This window comes from Pungitius pungitius, chromosome 19, assembly GCF_949316345.1.
Source record: "Pungitius pungitius chromosome 19, fPunPun2.1, whole genome shotgun sequence".
Classification (NCBI taxonomy): domain Eukaryota; kingdom Metazoa; phylum Chordata; class Actinopteri; order Perciformes; family Gasterosteidae; genus Pungitius; species Pungitius pungitius.
Window position 1 is genome coordinate 4,401,228 of NC_084918.1, and position 13,444 is coordinate 4,414,671.

Here is a 13,444-nt window from a genome sequence, read left to right on the forward strand (position 1 = left end):
TTTCATACAGAGACAACGAAATAAGAAAACTCATTATTGCCCTACAATTGCTTAAGAAATACTATGTTTAATGCACGTGTTTCAATACATTTAATAATTATATATATTAATTATAAATGTACTCATTTTGCATTTTTGCAATTTTAGAAAAAGATAAAGTGTGTTTTAAATTAGGTTTAATAGTAATGTAAATTCCACTATAAATATCATCAGAATTAGTATTAGTAGGATTACACCATTTTTGTCAACAAATTGACGATTTATTTCATCGGGCTTCTTATTCGTTAAACGAATAGAGGCTTTTTAAGGCATGAACATGATGCAGACAAATATTTCACCAATAAGATCTGATTAGGCCAAAGCCCGTGTAAAATATTATAAGCTCACATGTTGACAGCGATGTAAAATATGCTCCATTCAAAGTTTACTGATAAAACGTCTGAGACAAATCAACCAGCAGTATCACATTTCATAAAGTGTTTGTGATTCAGGTGTTTCTTTCAGAAAAATAAGTCCCTTTTTCTGCAGTGATCTCACATTGACATTGATAGGAGGACAGAAATTATGAGATGTAAGATTGAAAAAAAAAAGATTATGAGGTACAAATGTTTTTAAAAGCACTTTAATACATTTCATAGAAGCGGCCATTTGTGCCAATTTAACTGAAAGTATTTATAACGTTAAATGAGAGTGCAGGTCCCTTTAAATTGCCTTTTCATAATGAACACATTTACCGAAGGTAATTAATATATAAACTATCCCGATTTGCCACTTTGATTTGTATTTCAGTTAATTGTAAAAGTAATTACAGAGCATATTAACAGCTTTCAGGAAAGACCAGGGTTTCAGGGTCCGATTCCTTCCCGGGTGCCGTATTAATTTTCTCTCCCTTAGATGTGATGAAAAGGAGCGATAAATCTTGGTGATCGGTGAAGGCCAATACTAAATGGCCCCATATTTCACCGCTGCTTTAATAGAAATATTCATGCGAGCCCCTTAATGAAATTAAACCCGCGGTGGGGACGATCGAGAGTCCAGATGCTAAAATAATCCTACAGGAGGCTGATAAAATGCCTTCGATTGAAGAGGGAACTGCACAAAAAGACTCTCTGTACCCCCTATTTCAATGCTGAGATGTTTATTTAGACCGTTACAATACCATGACTATTTTAATACAAATATGCCACGCACACTCACCCCCTCGTTCACTCTTTGCCCAAATGTATATATTTTAAAACCATTGTAAATAAGAAATGATAAATGAAAGTAAATACAAGGTTGAAATGGATTATAAAAAAAAGTTTATTTTTTAAGACTTTCAGGAATGATTATTCAAGTGAAAAAACTGGAGCAGCTGAACTTTCGGGGACTGTATATCTGATAAGCATGTGTGCCATTTTGCCACATACATAAGTTTGAACGTTGCATGAAAAAGCACGCAGTGAATTGACTGTCTGTGTCTCCTTTCTTCTATTCTTTTTCCAACGCTCCCCGCGGGCCCACATCAATCTCCCGGTTATCATTCTGTAATTGGTCCTGATCATCAAGGTCCACAATTAAATGGCGATCCTTTACTTGAAAACTACCCGGTGACTTGTTGATTTCCCCCGAGCAAATAAACGTCCCAGGAGTGCGGTTAGCTGATGAATTGACAAAAACTAATCAGCTTTATTGGTCGACAGGTTAAGGCCAACTGGGTGTCAATAATTCTCATTTTGACCTCCTCTTCCATTAACTTTAAGTGGCTTATTAGACCGAAGCCACCCGGAGCCACGGACCTATTATCTACATCTCTCTCCTCATCACACTTGGGGGTCTTTCAATTACATTTTGAATTATTTTGATTAGCATTTAGCATTATTTTGATATGTTTTCATTCAATAAGAAAAATACCAACAAAAGAAAAGTTGTGTTGAAAAGATCGAATTTGAATGTCCGAAAACAAAAATGTGCTTTTGTTAATATTTGACGTCAGAAGCAGATAAAGATTCAATTTGGACCCACGGCTCCGTTACAGCGGCTCAGTGGGCGTCTGTCCCCCTCGGCCCGGCTGAGAGACAGAAGGAGGGCTTGTACGTCCATCTCCCTGATGACTCAATATGCTTTCATTCTTTTAACAGACTATTTGTTTATTTGATCTGGCATCTGCATTCAATGGGCAGTCTTATAAGTCCCGTCATCCTATATACATGTGATTCTAACACTCATCGAACATGATTTGGAATAAACGGCCATTTACTATTTACTGTTTGTTAATTAAAAAAAAACTTTTATTTTCAGGTTAGAGTTGAAGCAAATGTTGCGTCACCATCTCCTGCCCTCAGATGAACCATAACAGCTCCGGGACAGGAGGACGTTGTTAGAATTCAATTAAGTTCTGGACTTACGTTGTAAACAATTAGGGGAAAATATGAAGAAAAAATGTTTATTTTTTTAATGTAAGTAGACAATTTAGAGTGCCTGCCGATGTTTAATCAAATGCTACTACACCTGTTCCTGTGACCTTGGTCAAACTGCTGATGTAAACATTAAGCCAATCCCCAAAAATGTACCGCGCGCTGGCTTCTGCGCATTATAATAAAGTCCTCCTTTAGTTTAGTTTAGTTCTCCATAGACCCACTGAATGTCATAAGCGACACACAAAAAATAACATCCAGTTACAATTGATCAAAAACCGTGCGTTTTATTTCTAACGTTTGGGTCATTTTCCTGTAATAGCAATACTCATAAAAGCACGAGCGCAGCCAACACTGCGCTTTACAGTGATCCGAGCAGAGAGGCGTTGTGACGTTTGGGACGCCCCCCCCCCCCCCCTTGCAGCCGGCTGCACCAATCAACTCCCTCCGACATGGACTGAAGTGTCACACGGAGCTCCTCTCTCACACTCCGGAGCACATCACAACTTTTGAGAGGTGGGAAAACCGCACCGACTTCTCCTCCAGCAACCGAAGCCACAGAGACGCGCACCGGGGGCCCCGATGGAGAAATCTAAAAACTTTCGCATTGACGCGCTGTTAGCAGTCGACACCCCGAAGGCGCAGACCTCTCCGCTTGCGCTCGTGACTTCCCTGTCCTCCTCCATCCAGTCGTCTGCGGCGCCGGAGCTCACCAGCGTCGATCCTTTACGCACCGAGACGCCGTCTCCGCCGAGGATTTCCAACTGCGGGTTGATTCCCAAGCCGGGTTTCCTCAACAGCCCGCACAGCATGGTTGGATTACACCCGCAGAGCACCGCAGGGATCCCCGCGCAGGCTCTCTACGGCCACCCCATGTACACCTACTCCGCAGCGGCGCTCACGGGCCAACACCCTGCGCTGTCCTACTCGTACCCACACGGCTCCCATCACCACCACCACCACCACAGTGATCCCATCAAACTGACAGCCAGCACCTTCCAGCTGGACCACTGGCTCCGGGTCTCCACGGCCGGGATGATGCTCCCCAAAATGTCCGACTTTAATTGTAAGTATCGGCGAGCCGTTTCATGGCAGAAGGTTCTGGCTCTCTTTTTCTCTCTCTCTCTCCAAATAAAGGATTTAAAAGATTCATTTTTGGTTATGCTTACCAGCACGGGTTGATATAACCCGATATGTGTAACCCTAACCCAAAAGCCGGCTTTATTTGCTGTGTTTTGCTAAAAAATATCAAATAGATTGGCCTCAGTGATGCTGCTCCAGAGATAGATTACGTCACTGGGATGAATATATACAGGGCAATTGAATTTTTTATTTTGTGTGAAAATAAAGTATTTGTTTTTCAATTTTGGCGCACTATTTCCCTCACGTATTATGCTCTCCTGAATGAAGAGGCTATAGCGTGATGTAGGTGAACTACATGGACAGATAATGGACAGTGGGAAAGTGGCAGAGTGGTGTGAAACCCACAGATGACATGTTATTTGCTCACCAGATACTACCTTTTTGTCTCTCCTCGTTTTAACAGATTTGTTCAAAACGGAGTGGCAAATATCTTCTCCGTGGAGATTCTCATAAGTGGATGACCTTGTTCCTTGAGCAGAGAGCACATAGTCACTTTATTAGAATAAAGGGCGGTCAATTCCTCTCACAATACAGAATCATTTCATTATTTCAGTAACAGCCAAAGATTGTTCATGACACATTCTTCTCTTAATTCAGTTCCATTTTATGGCACGGACTAAATGTTCTATTTTATGTATATGGCACTGATGCTTTGGTGTTTTTGTTCTATTGTTGCAGCTCAGGCTCAGTCTAATTTGCTTGGCAAGTGCAGAAGACCAAGAACCGCATTCACAAGTCAGCAGCTGCTGGAGCTGGAACATCAATTCAAACTCAATAAGTACCTGTCACGACCCAAGCGCTTCGAAGTGGCGACGTCCCTCATGCTGACAGAAACGCAGGTAAACCTCTTCTTACAATGTACTTCATTTGATACAATTATTGTTTTAAACAAGTTATAACTAGTTTAGTTTTCAAATACCAATTGAGAAATTAAGAGTCATTCATATTGAGCCCGATCCGTCCTCGCTTTCAAGGACGTTGCCTTAGAAGTTCTCTCTCTCTGTGTTTCAATCGGACATTAAGAAAATTGTAGTCTGGCCATTTGGATGATATTGTATTTCCTTTTGATAAAAAGGGGATCCAATAAATTCATGTTTTTATTTTAGGACAATTTAAGGTTAGATGCCAAGTGGACTGGTGACCTTTGCGCAATATTACGCACGCGTAGCCTCCGGTTCAAACCACTAAAAGTCGATTTTCTTCTTTTCCTCAGGTGAAAATCTGGTTCCAGAACAGACGCATGAAGTGGAAGAGAAGCAAAAAGGCCAAAGAGCAGGCCGCCCAGGAGGCCGAGAAGCAGAAAGGCAACAAGGGCGCCCAGGAGAAATCGGACGGACACGAACAGTCGGACTATAAGAGCAAGACGGACTCAAAAAACGGCAGAATAAGAGACTTTAGAGACAGTGACGACGACGACGAGGGCGACAACTTCTTGTACAACTCGTCAGACAGCTCTTCGGACGACGAGAGGAATCACACCAGCGACATAAGTCCGCAGCCCTGAAGCCGCACAAGGGCGAAGGTGGCGATCTCCATTTGTAATGACCTCGGGGAGGGGGTGGATTTTTGCTATAAATATGCAGTTGCATGTAATCTAACCCTTTAATCACTTCCATGGCATTTTTTTTCTTCTTCATGAAAATAATACAATTTAAGTCGAGACTAGATGCTTTTGGTTTTCACAAAAAAAGCAATAAAAGCAGGAGATAGGAGTCTAATAGGAGCGTCATCCAGCATCCATCGGTGAACGGTGAACATGTTGCATGGTAAACTGGCGCAGCACTTTGCGCGATCTTTCCCTGCTGCTGACGTAGTCCTCGGTACAGTAAATATCCCGCTGCTATTCGTCCTATGTCGTTCTTCGTGGTGTTCCGTTATAATGGGTCATATCACGCTGATAAAAAAATAAAAAAATAAATGTTTCGTTTATTTTTGTACACTGTATTTATAAAATAGTCATCCCCGTGCATGCGACATTTTGTGTTTAGCGTCTCTCTTGGTGCAAACAATGTGAAATAAAAATGAAAAAGTTTTATATAAAAACTCAGCTGGCATTCTGGCGCAAGTCTTGTGTTTTTATTTAATTATTGTTTTTTAGAAACAAAACCGAAGAGCACCTTGCCCTTTGATTTACGACATGACGCGCAGTGTTTCCGCGCGTGTTTTTCTCCCGCCTCTTGACAGCTCGGGTCACGGGAATCACCGGTAATAGCGCTGTCGGATGTGTGCAAACGTGCGGGGAGAGCAAACAGCGGGCAGCCGCTCAGACGGAGGAAACATTTCACACCACACTAGCAATGGGTTCGCATTAACGAAAGCTTCTAAGCGGCTGGCTGAGCGGCCACTGGGCTGCTTGTGCACTACTTTCAGGTCGGAGGATCATTTTAACACGCGTTAAGCAAAACATATTTGACATTACAAAAAGCCGATTTAAATAATGTTGTGGTGCTTTGGTGCTATCTCATTGCCTGTAAATAAAAACAACACTAAACATCGTTGAACCAGACATCTTGGTTGAATAATAAATGATTAAACGAACATTGTCTGTAATTTGCATGAGTTCAAGAGAAAAAGAAAAGAAAAGTAAACTTCCTCAAACGCAAACAAAACGTACCATCAGCCTACTTTTCCTACCTAAACAAGCTTATATTCATTCACGGTGTGTTATTAACATCTAATTTGATCGTCTTTCGGCTTCCTCTACTACTTATATAGAGGCCCGGTTGAATAACTCATCCGTGTTACTTTATAGGTGCTCCTGGTTACCAATGTTCTCGCAGTCATTAGCGTTAAAACTACAGCAGACGGTTCACTGATTGTGTGCCATTTGCAACAGGATTACAGGCCGATCCGTTGGCCTATCTCCCGCTGTTTGCTTAGGCTGACTAAATCAGAGTTCACCCGGGGGTCAGACCCAACCGGAATACAGGTAAGAGGGAACAATGGGCAGTGTATGGACTGCACAGCGAGCTCATTGATCCCACTATCTCCCCCTTCACTGACCGATTTTCAAGGTTTTCCTACCAGTAGTCTCCATCATTAAATTAAAACAAGACTATCCCCCGCCGCATCCTAAATGTTTCACCCAATTAAAACATCACTTCCACCAACGTGACGTTGCATTGTTTCCCCTGGTCGACCCCCTCGGTGGCCCTTCGCTGACCTCCAGCCTCGGATTGATGCGGGCCGGCACCGGTGGGAGCTAATTAATAAGAGCGAGCATCAAATGTAACGGAAGGGCTCTGCTATGCTGACCACGCGGGCAGATACTGGTGTCAGCGAGCAGACGGAGGGGGGGGGGGGGGGGCAGAGTTAAGGCCCTCGGGTCCATTCATCAGGGTGTGCAAACAGAATACACAACGCCGCCTTGGGCCAAGTGGAAACATCAACAGAGAAGGATCACAACGTACAAATATTCACTAATCAGTTGCATTTAAGGCCAAGAAAGAGTTTAATATTAGACGCTTTATTTGGTCTAAGAGTAAATAGACTTAGTAAAGCCTAGAAGACCAAGTCCAGGTGTGCAATCTCAACAATATTAACTCTGGCTGTGGACACGATCCATTAAGGTGATCTCGGATAAAGGAAATTAAAGCCTAGGGGAAGAAGACATGAGAGCTGGTGTTGCAGAAAAATATTTTTTTATCTTTAAAAATGGAGTCAAAGCTTTAGGGACTGTCTGCAATTATTATAAAATTTGTGAGAACAAATTTTCAAAATGAAAAAGGGAAATATATAAAATATTCACGGTATTGTTATTACATGTAATCTGTCGTTATTTTTTGCAAAATGATGTAACAATTATGTACAAGGACTCCCCAGCGGAAAAAAAAACATTAATTTAATTTCAAAAACACATTTATGCTTTTTCGAAGAAAACTGTAGGTTTGCGTTCTTTTTGTTCTTCTGTTCCACAGTCCGGTTACGTTCGTCTGTTGGGCTTCTGGTGTGTGTGTGTGTGTGTGTGTGTGTGTGGTCTTGTTTTACAGTTTGAGCTTGGCCTCCATGGCTCTAGTGGCGACCTGAGCGCGCTCCGTCAGAGTCGCTGCGTGCTCCGCTGGTCCCCGGGACTGGGCGCTCTTCAGCAGAAAGTGGCTGATGAAAAGCTTCAAGCCTTCCCGCAGCATTCCTAGCTTGGGAATCCCTGAAATCCTGGTGGATTGGAAACAAATGGAGGGGGGGGGGGGGGGGACATTGATGTCATGTGTGTCCAATCGGCTAAAACCGGTTGGACACACACAGAAATATCTATTGGCTGGACTGCCATGAAAATATGAAATTCGTGGTCTCCAGATGATGAATCCAGTCGACTCTGGTTATCCCCTGACTTTTCATCTAGTGCCACCATGAGGTATAACACAGTGTCTTTAGGTACAGGGTTGCAGGCTGTACACGTGGTCATTCCGGGTCTTATATATGCATTAAATTAGCATGTTTAAATCTCCAAACCTCTACGAAGAAAGTGCATGTACAGGCTCACCTTCCGAATAAGCTGGCGAGGTCCTCGGGATCCATGTCTTTTAGCAGTTTGGTGAGCACATGCCGCAGGAAGCGCACGGTGGCCTTATCTAGTTCTCCAAATTCTATCACCTACGTAGAAAAACACAAAGACTTTGGTGACTGGATATCACGATTTAATTGAATTTACAACACCTACTGATTCAATGTGATATAGTCAAAACCTCCTGCCGACACGTCGCTTACTTTGAGTATGGAGAGTGAAAGGCACTTCCTCTGAAGGAAGAGGGTTACCAGCTGGATCAAGTTGTTCATGGTGCTGCTGGGGAGGTTGGACAGCTCCCTGAACTTGTCCCACAGGCTGAATTGGAAAGTCATCTGGAAGAACGCAGACACAAAATGATTTTTTACATCTGCACCTCATGATACGCTGAAGATTTGCCCAAAGAAGAGCAGCAGAAAGTACAGAGAACAGAAGCAAACCCTGCAACCTCTCATCCGGATCCAGTTTACATGAGAAAAGCAAACATTCCCGGGCAGCTCTGGTTCACGCTCTTTGATGAGGACAATGATCATCGGCCCCTGATACGAACCCGCGGCCTACCTGGCAGCGAAGTAGGAAGTGTGGTCTCACCCCCATTGTTTGTAGTCACAGTTTGAGTCAAATAACATCCGTGGTGAGAGGTGCGAGAGGCTCCCACGCTGCAGAGGTGAACCACAGGCCGCGCGACGCAGGTCACGCGCAGTTTAAGAGACCCGGCGGTCACACAGCATCCAGCCGGGGATTCAACCATTGACAACTCATTGTGACGAGTACAGTGAAATGACCTCACCTACTTTTAAACCGCAGTCCTTGATGAGAGTATACATTTCAATTGTACTTGACATTTTCCAGCATTTCTATATGTTTATATATTCTGTATAGTTATTTATAGCGAATGCATACATCATTAAAATAAAATTGATATACATAGATTTTTTTTTTCACTGCTGTTGAGGTAGCAATTTTATGTTATTAACACGTCAAACAATTGTGAATGGCCGTTAATTGAATGTACTAATCTGAAGCCGGTTTATTGCTGATGATTCAGAACCGGGTTTGTTTATTTGCACGTTGCTGTGGAATTGAGAGTCGTCACGCTGTGCGTTTTACCAGCCAAGTACCTGGAAGCGTCGATCGTGGGAGCAGAACTTCTCTCCCAGGACAGCGTAGTAGGCGTTGAAGGTTTTCTCCTGCAGACAGCAGTCCATCAGAACGTGGACAATCTCCCTCTCCTGCTTGTCCTTCAGGCCCATCCTTCACACACGGCAAAGGAAAGGCTTTTACTACATTTACCCTCGTAGCTGGGCTCCCTCGACGTGGACCGTCGTATCTCCTTAACGTGGAGACACACCGTAGAGGGGAGTGATAACAGACCTGATCAGCTTCTCGAATGCATCCAGGTAATCCTCGCTGGTCATTATCACACAGAAGATGTTTCTTCTGACCTCAGTGTTCATCCTCTGTTTCCGAGCCAGATCCAAGACTTTGGCACTAAACTGAAATGAATAACAAAAGTTATTATTACTATTACGTTTTTCCACATGCTTGTCAAATGTTATCCAAACAGGAAAACTAGAAAAATGTAATAAAATAAGTTTACGCGTAATTTGCAAGGAATAATAATTAGGAAACTACACAGTCTCTGATAATTGGTGTACATTAACATTTTATGGTTAAATACCCAGACCTAATAGCCACCAATTTGAATGAATAAATAATGGAAATCATTTGTCTTCTTGCGCATTAAAATACTGTTGTCAATACACCAACAAATACTATTCAGGGACCAAACAATTAGCTTTCATTTTAAAAGTTCTTTGCAATATAAATGAGTTAAACCAAACATTTTGTAAATCAAATATATTAATGCAGATAATATAAATGCTGCAACCAGAAATCTGACCACCGTTTTTAGTAACGAGTAATCTAACGCGTTAGTATGTCCAAACCAGTAATGAAATTAACGCTGAAAACGTGACTTAATTGTCGCGTACCGTTAGCCGGTCGGATCGTCAGCAGCACAGTAAACCCCCCCCCCACTCCCCTCCCAAGTCAGCAGAACCATCTGCTCGACCCACTAGATAAAGTTGTGTTGGCATTTTTATGTTGAGGCGGCGGGTGTCCACCGTCTCCGGTACTGCACCTGCCCTCCAGCAGCACTGCCTGCCGAGGCCGCGTGGCCTTGCTCGGCGTTCATGGGCGCGCCGCTCCACGAGGAGCCGACGATCCACCAGCGGCCCACGTGCTCTGCAGCCAGGAGATTGTCCAGGGACACCCTCAGCTTCATGTCGCTGCCTCCGGCCCGCCGCTGGATCTGAGTGACACATTTACCCGCGATTAGAGCCACAAGTGCACTTGGGAGGGAGTCCGGCAGTTACACGACACCAAATAAGGAAACCAAATTAGCTTTCTTAAAGCAGACAACCGTTAAAACCGCTTGAACTAATGGTCATTGTGATGAAAGCATCCCATATACTCTGGACTTTAGGTCCGTAAAGGAGGGGCTCTAGGGCCACCTGGTGGTGGAATCTATTAAATAACAATATCCTGAAAGAAGACAATAACAGTCTTCAGTAGGAGGGTCAACACCATGGCATGTACGCTACTTATTAAGAGTCCAAACTTAAATTTTCACCAATGAACTGAAATCAGGATATTTCCAACAAAACACCCACCAGAGTCCTCTGCAGCTTCTTCAGTTTCTCCATAGGCTCCGGGTCGTAGCCGGGGATCTTCCGCATGTCGTTGTTCTTCAAAGCCAACATGGTTTCCAGCATGAACCGCACCTAAAGCACGTGTGCACATAAACGCATGATGTTCCCGAGAACGAGGGCCATTCTCAGTCAGCCTAATCGAGATGTAGATGAGGGTAGATTAAAAGGGAGCGGTACTGCGGTTTGACCTACCCTGGTCTGATCCTGAAACTTGGACCCCAGGTCGCAGGCCTTGCGCTGGCCCTCGGAGATGAGCTCCTTGAGAGCCAGAGCGTCGTCCTTCCTCAGAGCGAAGCCGACATTCCGCAGCACCAACAACACCAGTTCAATGTCCTTCTCCGTGAAGGACCCGACAAATCGTTTTAGGATGTCAAAGATGAGGACAGAATGCACCACCTGGAAGTTATAGAGGTGACCCACAATAGCGACCAGGTTGTCGCATTCTTTGCTTTCGGTCGGGTTGTTGTACACTTCGTCGAACCTTCGCACAACCGACTCCAGGAAATTAGCTCCAACCTGGAAAAAACCATCAAAGGGGAAATATTAGAAACGTATGATTCATGTTATAATTGGATTTATATTAATTCTACCGATGATCATGTTTGGGTTCATTTACAAGATGGAAATCAACTCAACAGAGATTATACCATACGTGAGTACTTTGATTTAACTTTAACTACAGTAATTTCCTCTAATGAATAATCAATGAGCTTCTTCTCTGTTTCTTTCACTAAGGCAGGGAGATGCAAAATCGTACCCTACACCTGTGGTCACTGTCATCATGAAATAAATGTCTCCAAACAAATTTGCCATCAAAAGGTAAAAACTATTAGATTAGGGTCCATCCGAGCACCAAAGTAAGCGGTGCTCCCACCTCTATTCCGACGGCGTGATGGACGATGCTGACGAGCAGGACGTGCTCCATCAGGAGTCGGTCGGGCATCAGGGACGGAGTGACGCAGGCTGCTAGCAGCACCTCGGTCAGGGTGTCATTCATGTCCTTCCGGCTGGAGCTCATGTACAGCTCCTCCAGCTGGCCACTGATGGACGCCATGTTGGGCTCAGTCAGCCTGAAGAAGGGTTAAGATTTATCAGGAATCAGGAGTGACTGTTTTTTATTTTGTATCCTAGCTTTGGACGGTTAAATGGGCAAAACCAGCCTTTTTAAGACTTTCCTACACATGTGCTACGTCTATGCTGTAGAATAACCGGTACCTGTTCATCAAGCCTTTCACGGTCCTCTTCAGCTTTTCCAGCTCAGCTTTGCGTTTTTCGTCTCCGGCGCCTCTTAAGTGAGGCGGCACGTACTTACCCGCTGCAGCGTTGACCTGGACATTAGAACAAGCATTTTACAGTTAGATCCATTCTGCAGCAAATGAGAAGTCAGTGCTTTGAAAATAACAAAAAGAATTGTTTGTGAACTCACAGTTTCAGAGTTCAAGCCCGATGTCGTTGTGTCTTGAGCGTCAGTTTCTTCCTCTTTTTCACCATCTTTTTCATTGTCGGAGTCAGCGGCGTTACTCTCATCCAGCTCAGTGTCCATTTCCTTCTCCTCAACAGTTTTATCATCATCAGCATCGGCATCATTGTCATCATCATCATCCCCATCGACCTCATCTTCCTCATCGAGTGAACCCATGTCTTCATCGCTGCCTTCACTCTCCATCTCACCTCCAGGTTTTCCGTCCTCATCTGACAGATCAGAGTTGTTCTCGTTGAGTTTTTCAAAGTTATCCATGGCCTTCTCCATGTCATCATCGTCATCATCTTCGTCATACAACCCCACAGCCGATGAGCCAGAGTCCAGCACGCCGAGGATGTAATCGAGTCCATCAACTGTGAATGACTGAGGGAGGGTCTTCTTGTTTTTTCTCTTGTTTAACCCAAGGCGTCGCTCTAATCTCTTTATTTCCCGGTCTTCCTCTTCATTTGCCTCCAGGAGTGCACTTTTTCTTGATTGTTGAAGTTTGCTGATTTTCTTGCTTTTCTTGGATGGTGCTTTGGAGCCGTCTGGTTTCTCTGGAACAGAACTCGGGGACTTTAACACTTCTTTCTTTGCTTTCTCCTTTTTCTTCTTCTGCTGCTGCTGCTGTGGTGCATCAACTACTATTTTAGAGTTTTCACCGTCATCGATGGGTAAACTTTTTTTACCCTCATAGTAACATTTCATTCTGACTTTTTTATTTTTGCGCTTTTCTTTGCGGAGCTCCTTTCTGCTCTTCTTTTTTACAAACCTCAAGCCATGGTCATTTTCCTCTTCTTCAGTGACACTTTTGCTTTTTATAAACTCATCAACTGCCACCATGTACTTGTGCAACACAACATTCGTCTTCTTCTTTTTGCTGTTCTGCTTAAATTTCCCCTTCATCTCTCAAACGTAACCTGACGTACACACGTTGCCCTTCTTTTAGAAAATAGCGACGGCCACTTAGCTAACAAGCTAACGGTATGAGCTACAGAGGGTTTAAAAACAATCTACAGACGTAAAGCACCCGCTGGGAATTCCTTTCTATTTTAAAATACATAAATACCTCGAACCGCACGTGTATGTCTGTGAAGAAACCTGTTTATGTGGCCCACAACACACGTGACCATTTGCTTCCAGGTCACACTTAGGAGCCGGCGCCCACTGATGACGTACTTTATTTATGGGCGTATTCTTTTTTTCTTCTTTTTTTTTTATTACAGCA

At 43.7% G+C, this 13,444-nt stretch overlaps 2 protein-coding genes across 2 annotated transcripts; one reads left to right on the forward strand and one right to left on the reverse strand.

The window, feature by feature from the left end:
* The first annotated feature begins 2,905 nt into the window (after window positions 1–2,905).
* On the forward strand, window positions 2,906–6,552 carry mnx1 (motor neuron and pancreas homeobox 1). Its single transcript, XM_037456555.2, has 3 exons — window positions 2,906–3,462; window positions 4,218–4,378; window positions 4,753–6,552. Exons 1-3 carry the CDS (start codon window positions 2,979–2,981, stop codon window positions 5,041–5,043), a joined length of 936 nt encoding a protein of 311 aa, XP_037312452.1. The 5' UTR covers window positions 2,906–2,978; the 3' UTR covers window positions 5,044–6,552.
* Window positions 6,553–6,954: 402 nt separating this feature from the next.
* nom1 (nucleolar protein with MIF4G domain 1) lies at window positions 6,955–13,382 on the reverse strand. Its single transcript, XM_037456550.2, has 11 exons — window positions 12,181–13,382; window positions 11,970–12,082; window positions 11,629–11,824; window positions 10,947–11,270; window positions 10,716–10,826; window positions 10,184–10,354; window positions 9,415–9,536; window positions 9,162–9,294; window positions 8,244–8,375; window positions 8,020–8,129; window positions 6,955–7,691 (listed from the first exon to the last, which is right to left on the reverse strand). The coding sequence occupies exons 1-11, from the start codon at window positions 13,120–13,122 to the stop codon at window positions 7,523–7,525; spliced, it is 2,523 nt and encodes an 840-aa protein (XP_037312447.2). The 5' UTR covers window positions 13,123–13,382; the 3' UTR covers window positions 6,955–7,522.
* Between the last annotated feature and the right edge of the window lie 62 nt (window positions 13,383–13,444).

Excerpts from the sequence above, each read along its gene's own strand:
- mnx1 (XM_037456555.2), top strand. The coding sequence starts at position 2,979 with ATGGAGAAATCTAAAAACTTTCGCATTGACGCGCTGTTAGCAGTCGAC. Across the intron at positions 3,463-4,217 it reads CAAAATGTCCGACTTTAATT|CTCAGGCTCAGTCTAATTTG; the intron begins GTAAGTATCGGC and ends CTATTGTTGCAG. Across the intron at positions 4,379-4,752 it reads TCATGCTGACAGAAACGCAG|GTGAAAATCTGGTTCCAGAA; the intron begins GTAAACCTCTTC and ends TCTTTTCCTCAG.
- nom1 (XM_037456550.2), bottom strand. The coding sequence starts at position 13,122 with ATGAAGGGGAAATTTAAGCAGAACAGCAAAAAGAAGAAGACGAATGTT. Across the intron at positions 11,271-11,628 it reads ATCACGCCGTCGGAATAGAG|GTTGGAGCTAATTTCCTGGA; the intron begins GTGGGAGCACCG and ends GGTTTTTTCCAG. Across the intron at positions 8,130-8,243 it reads TTTCACTCTCCATACTCAAA|GTGATAGAATTTGGAGAACT; the intron begins GTAAGCGACGTG and ends TTTTCTACGTAG.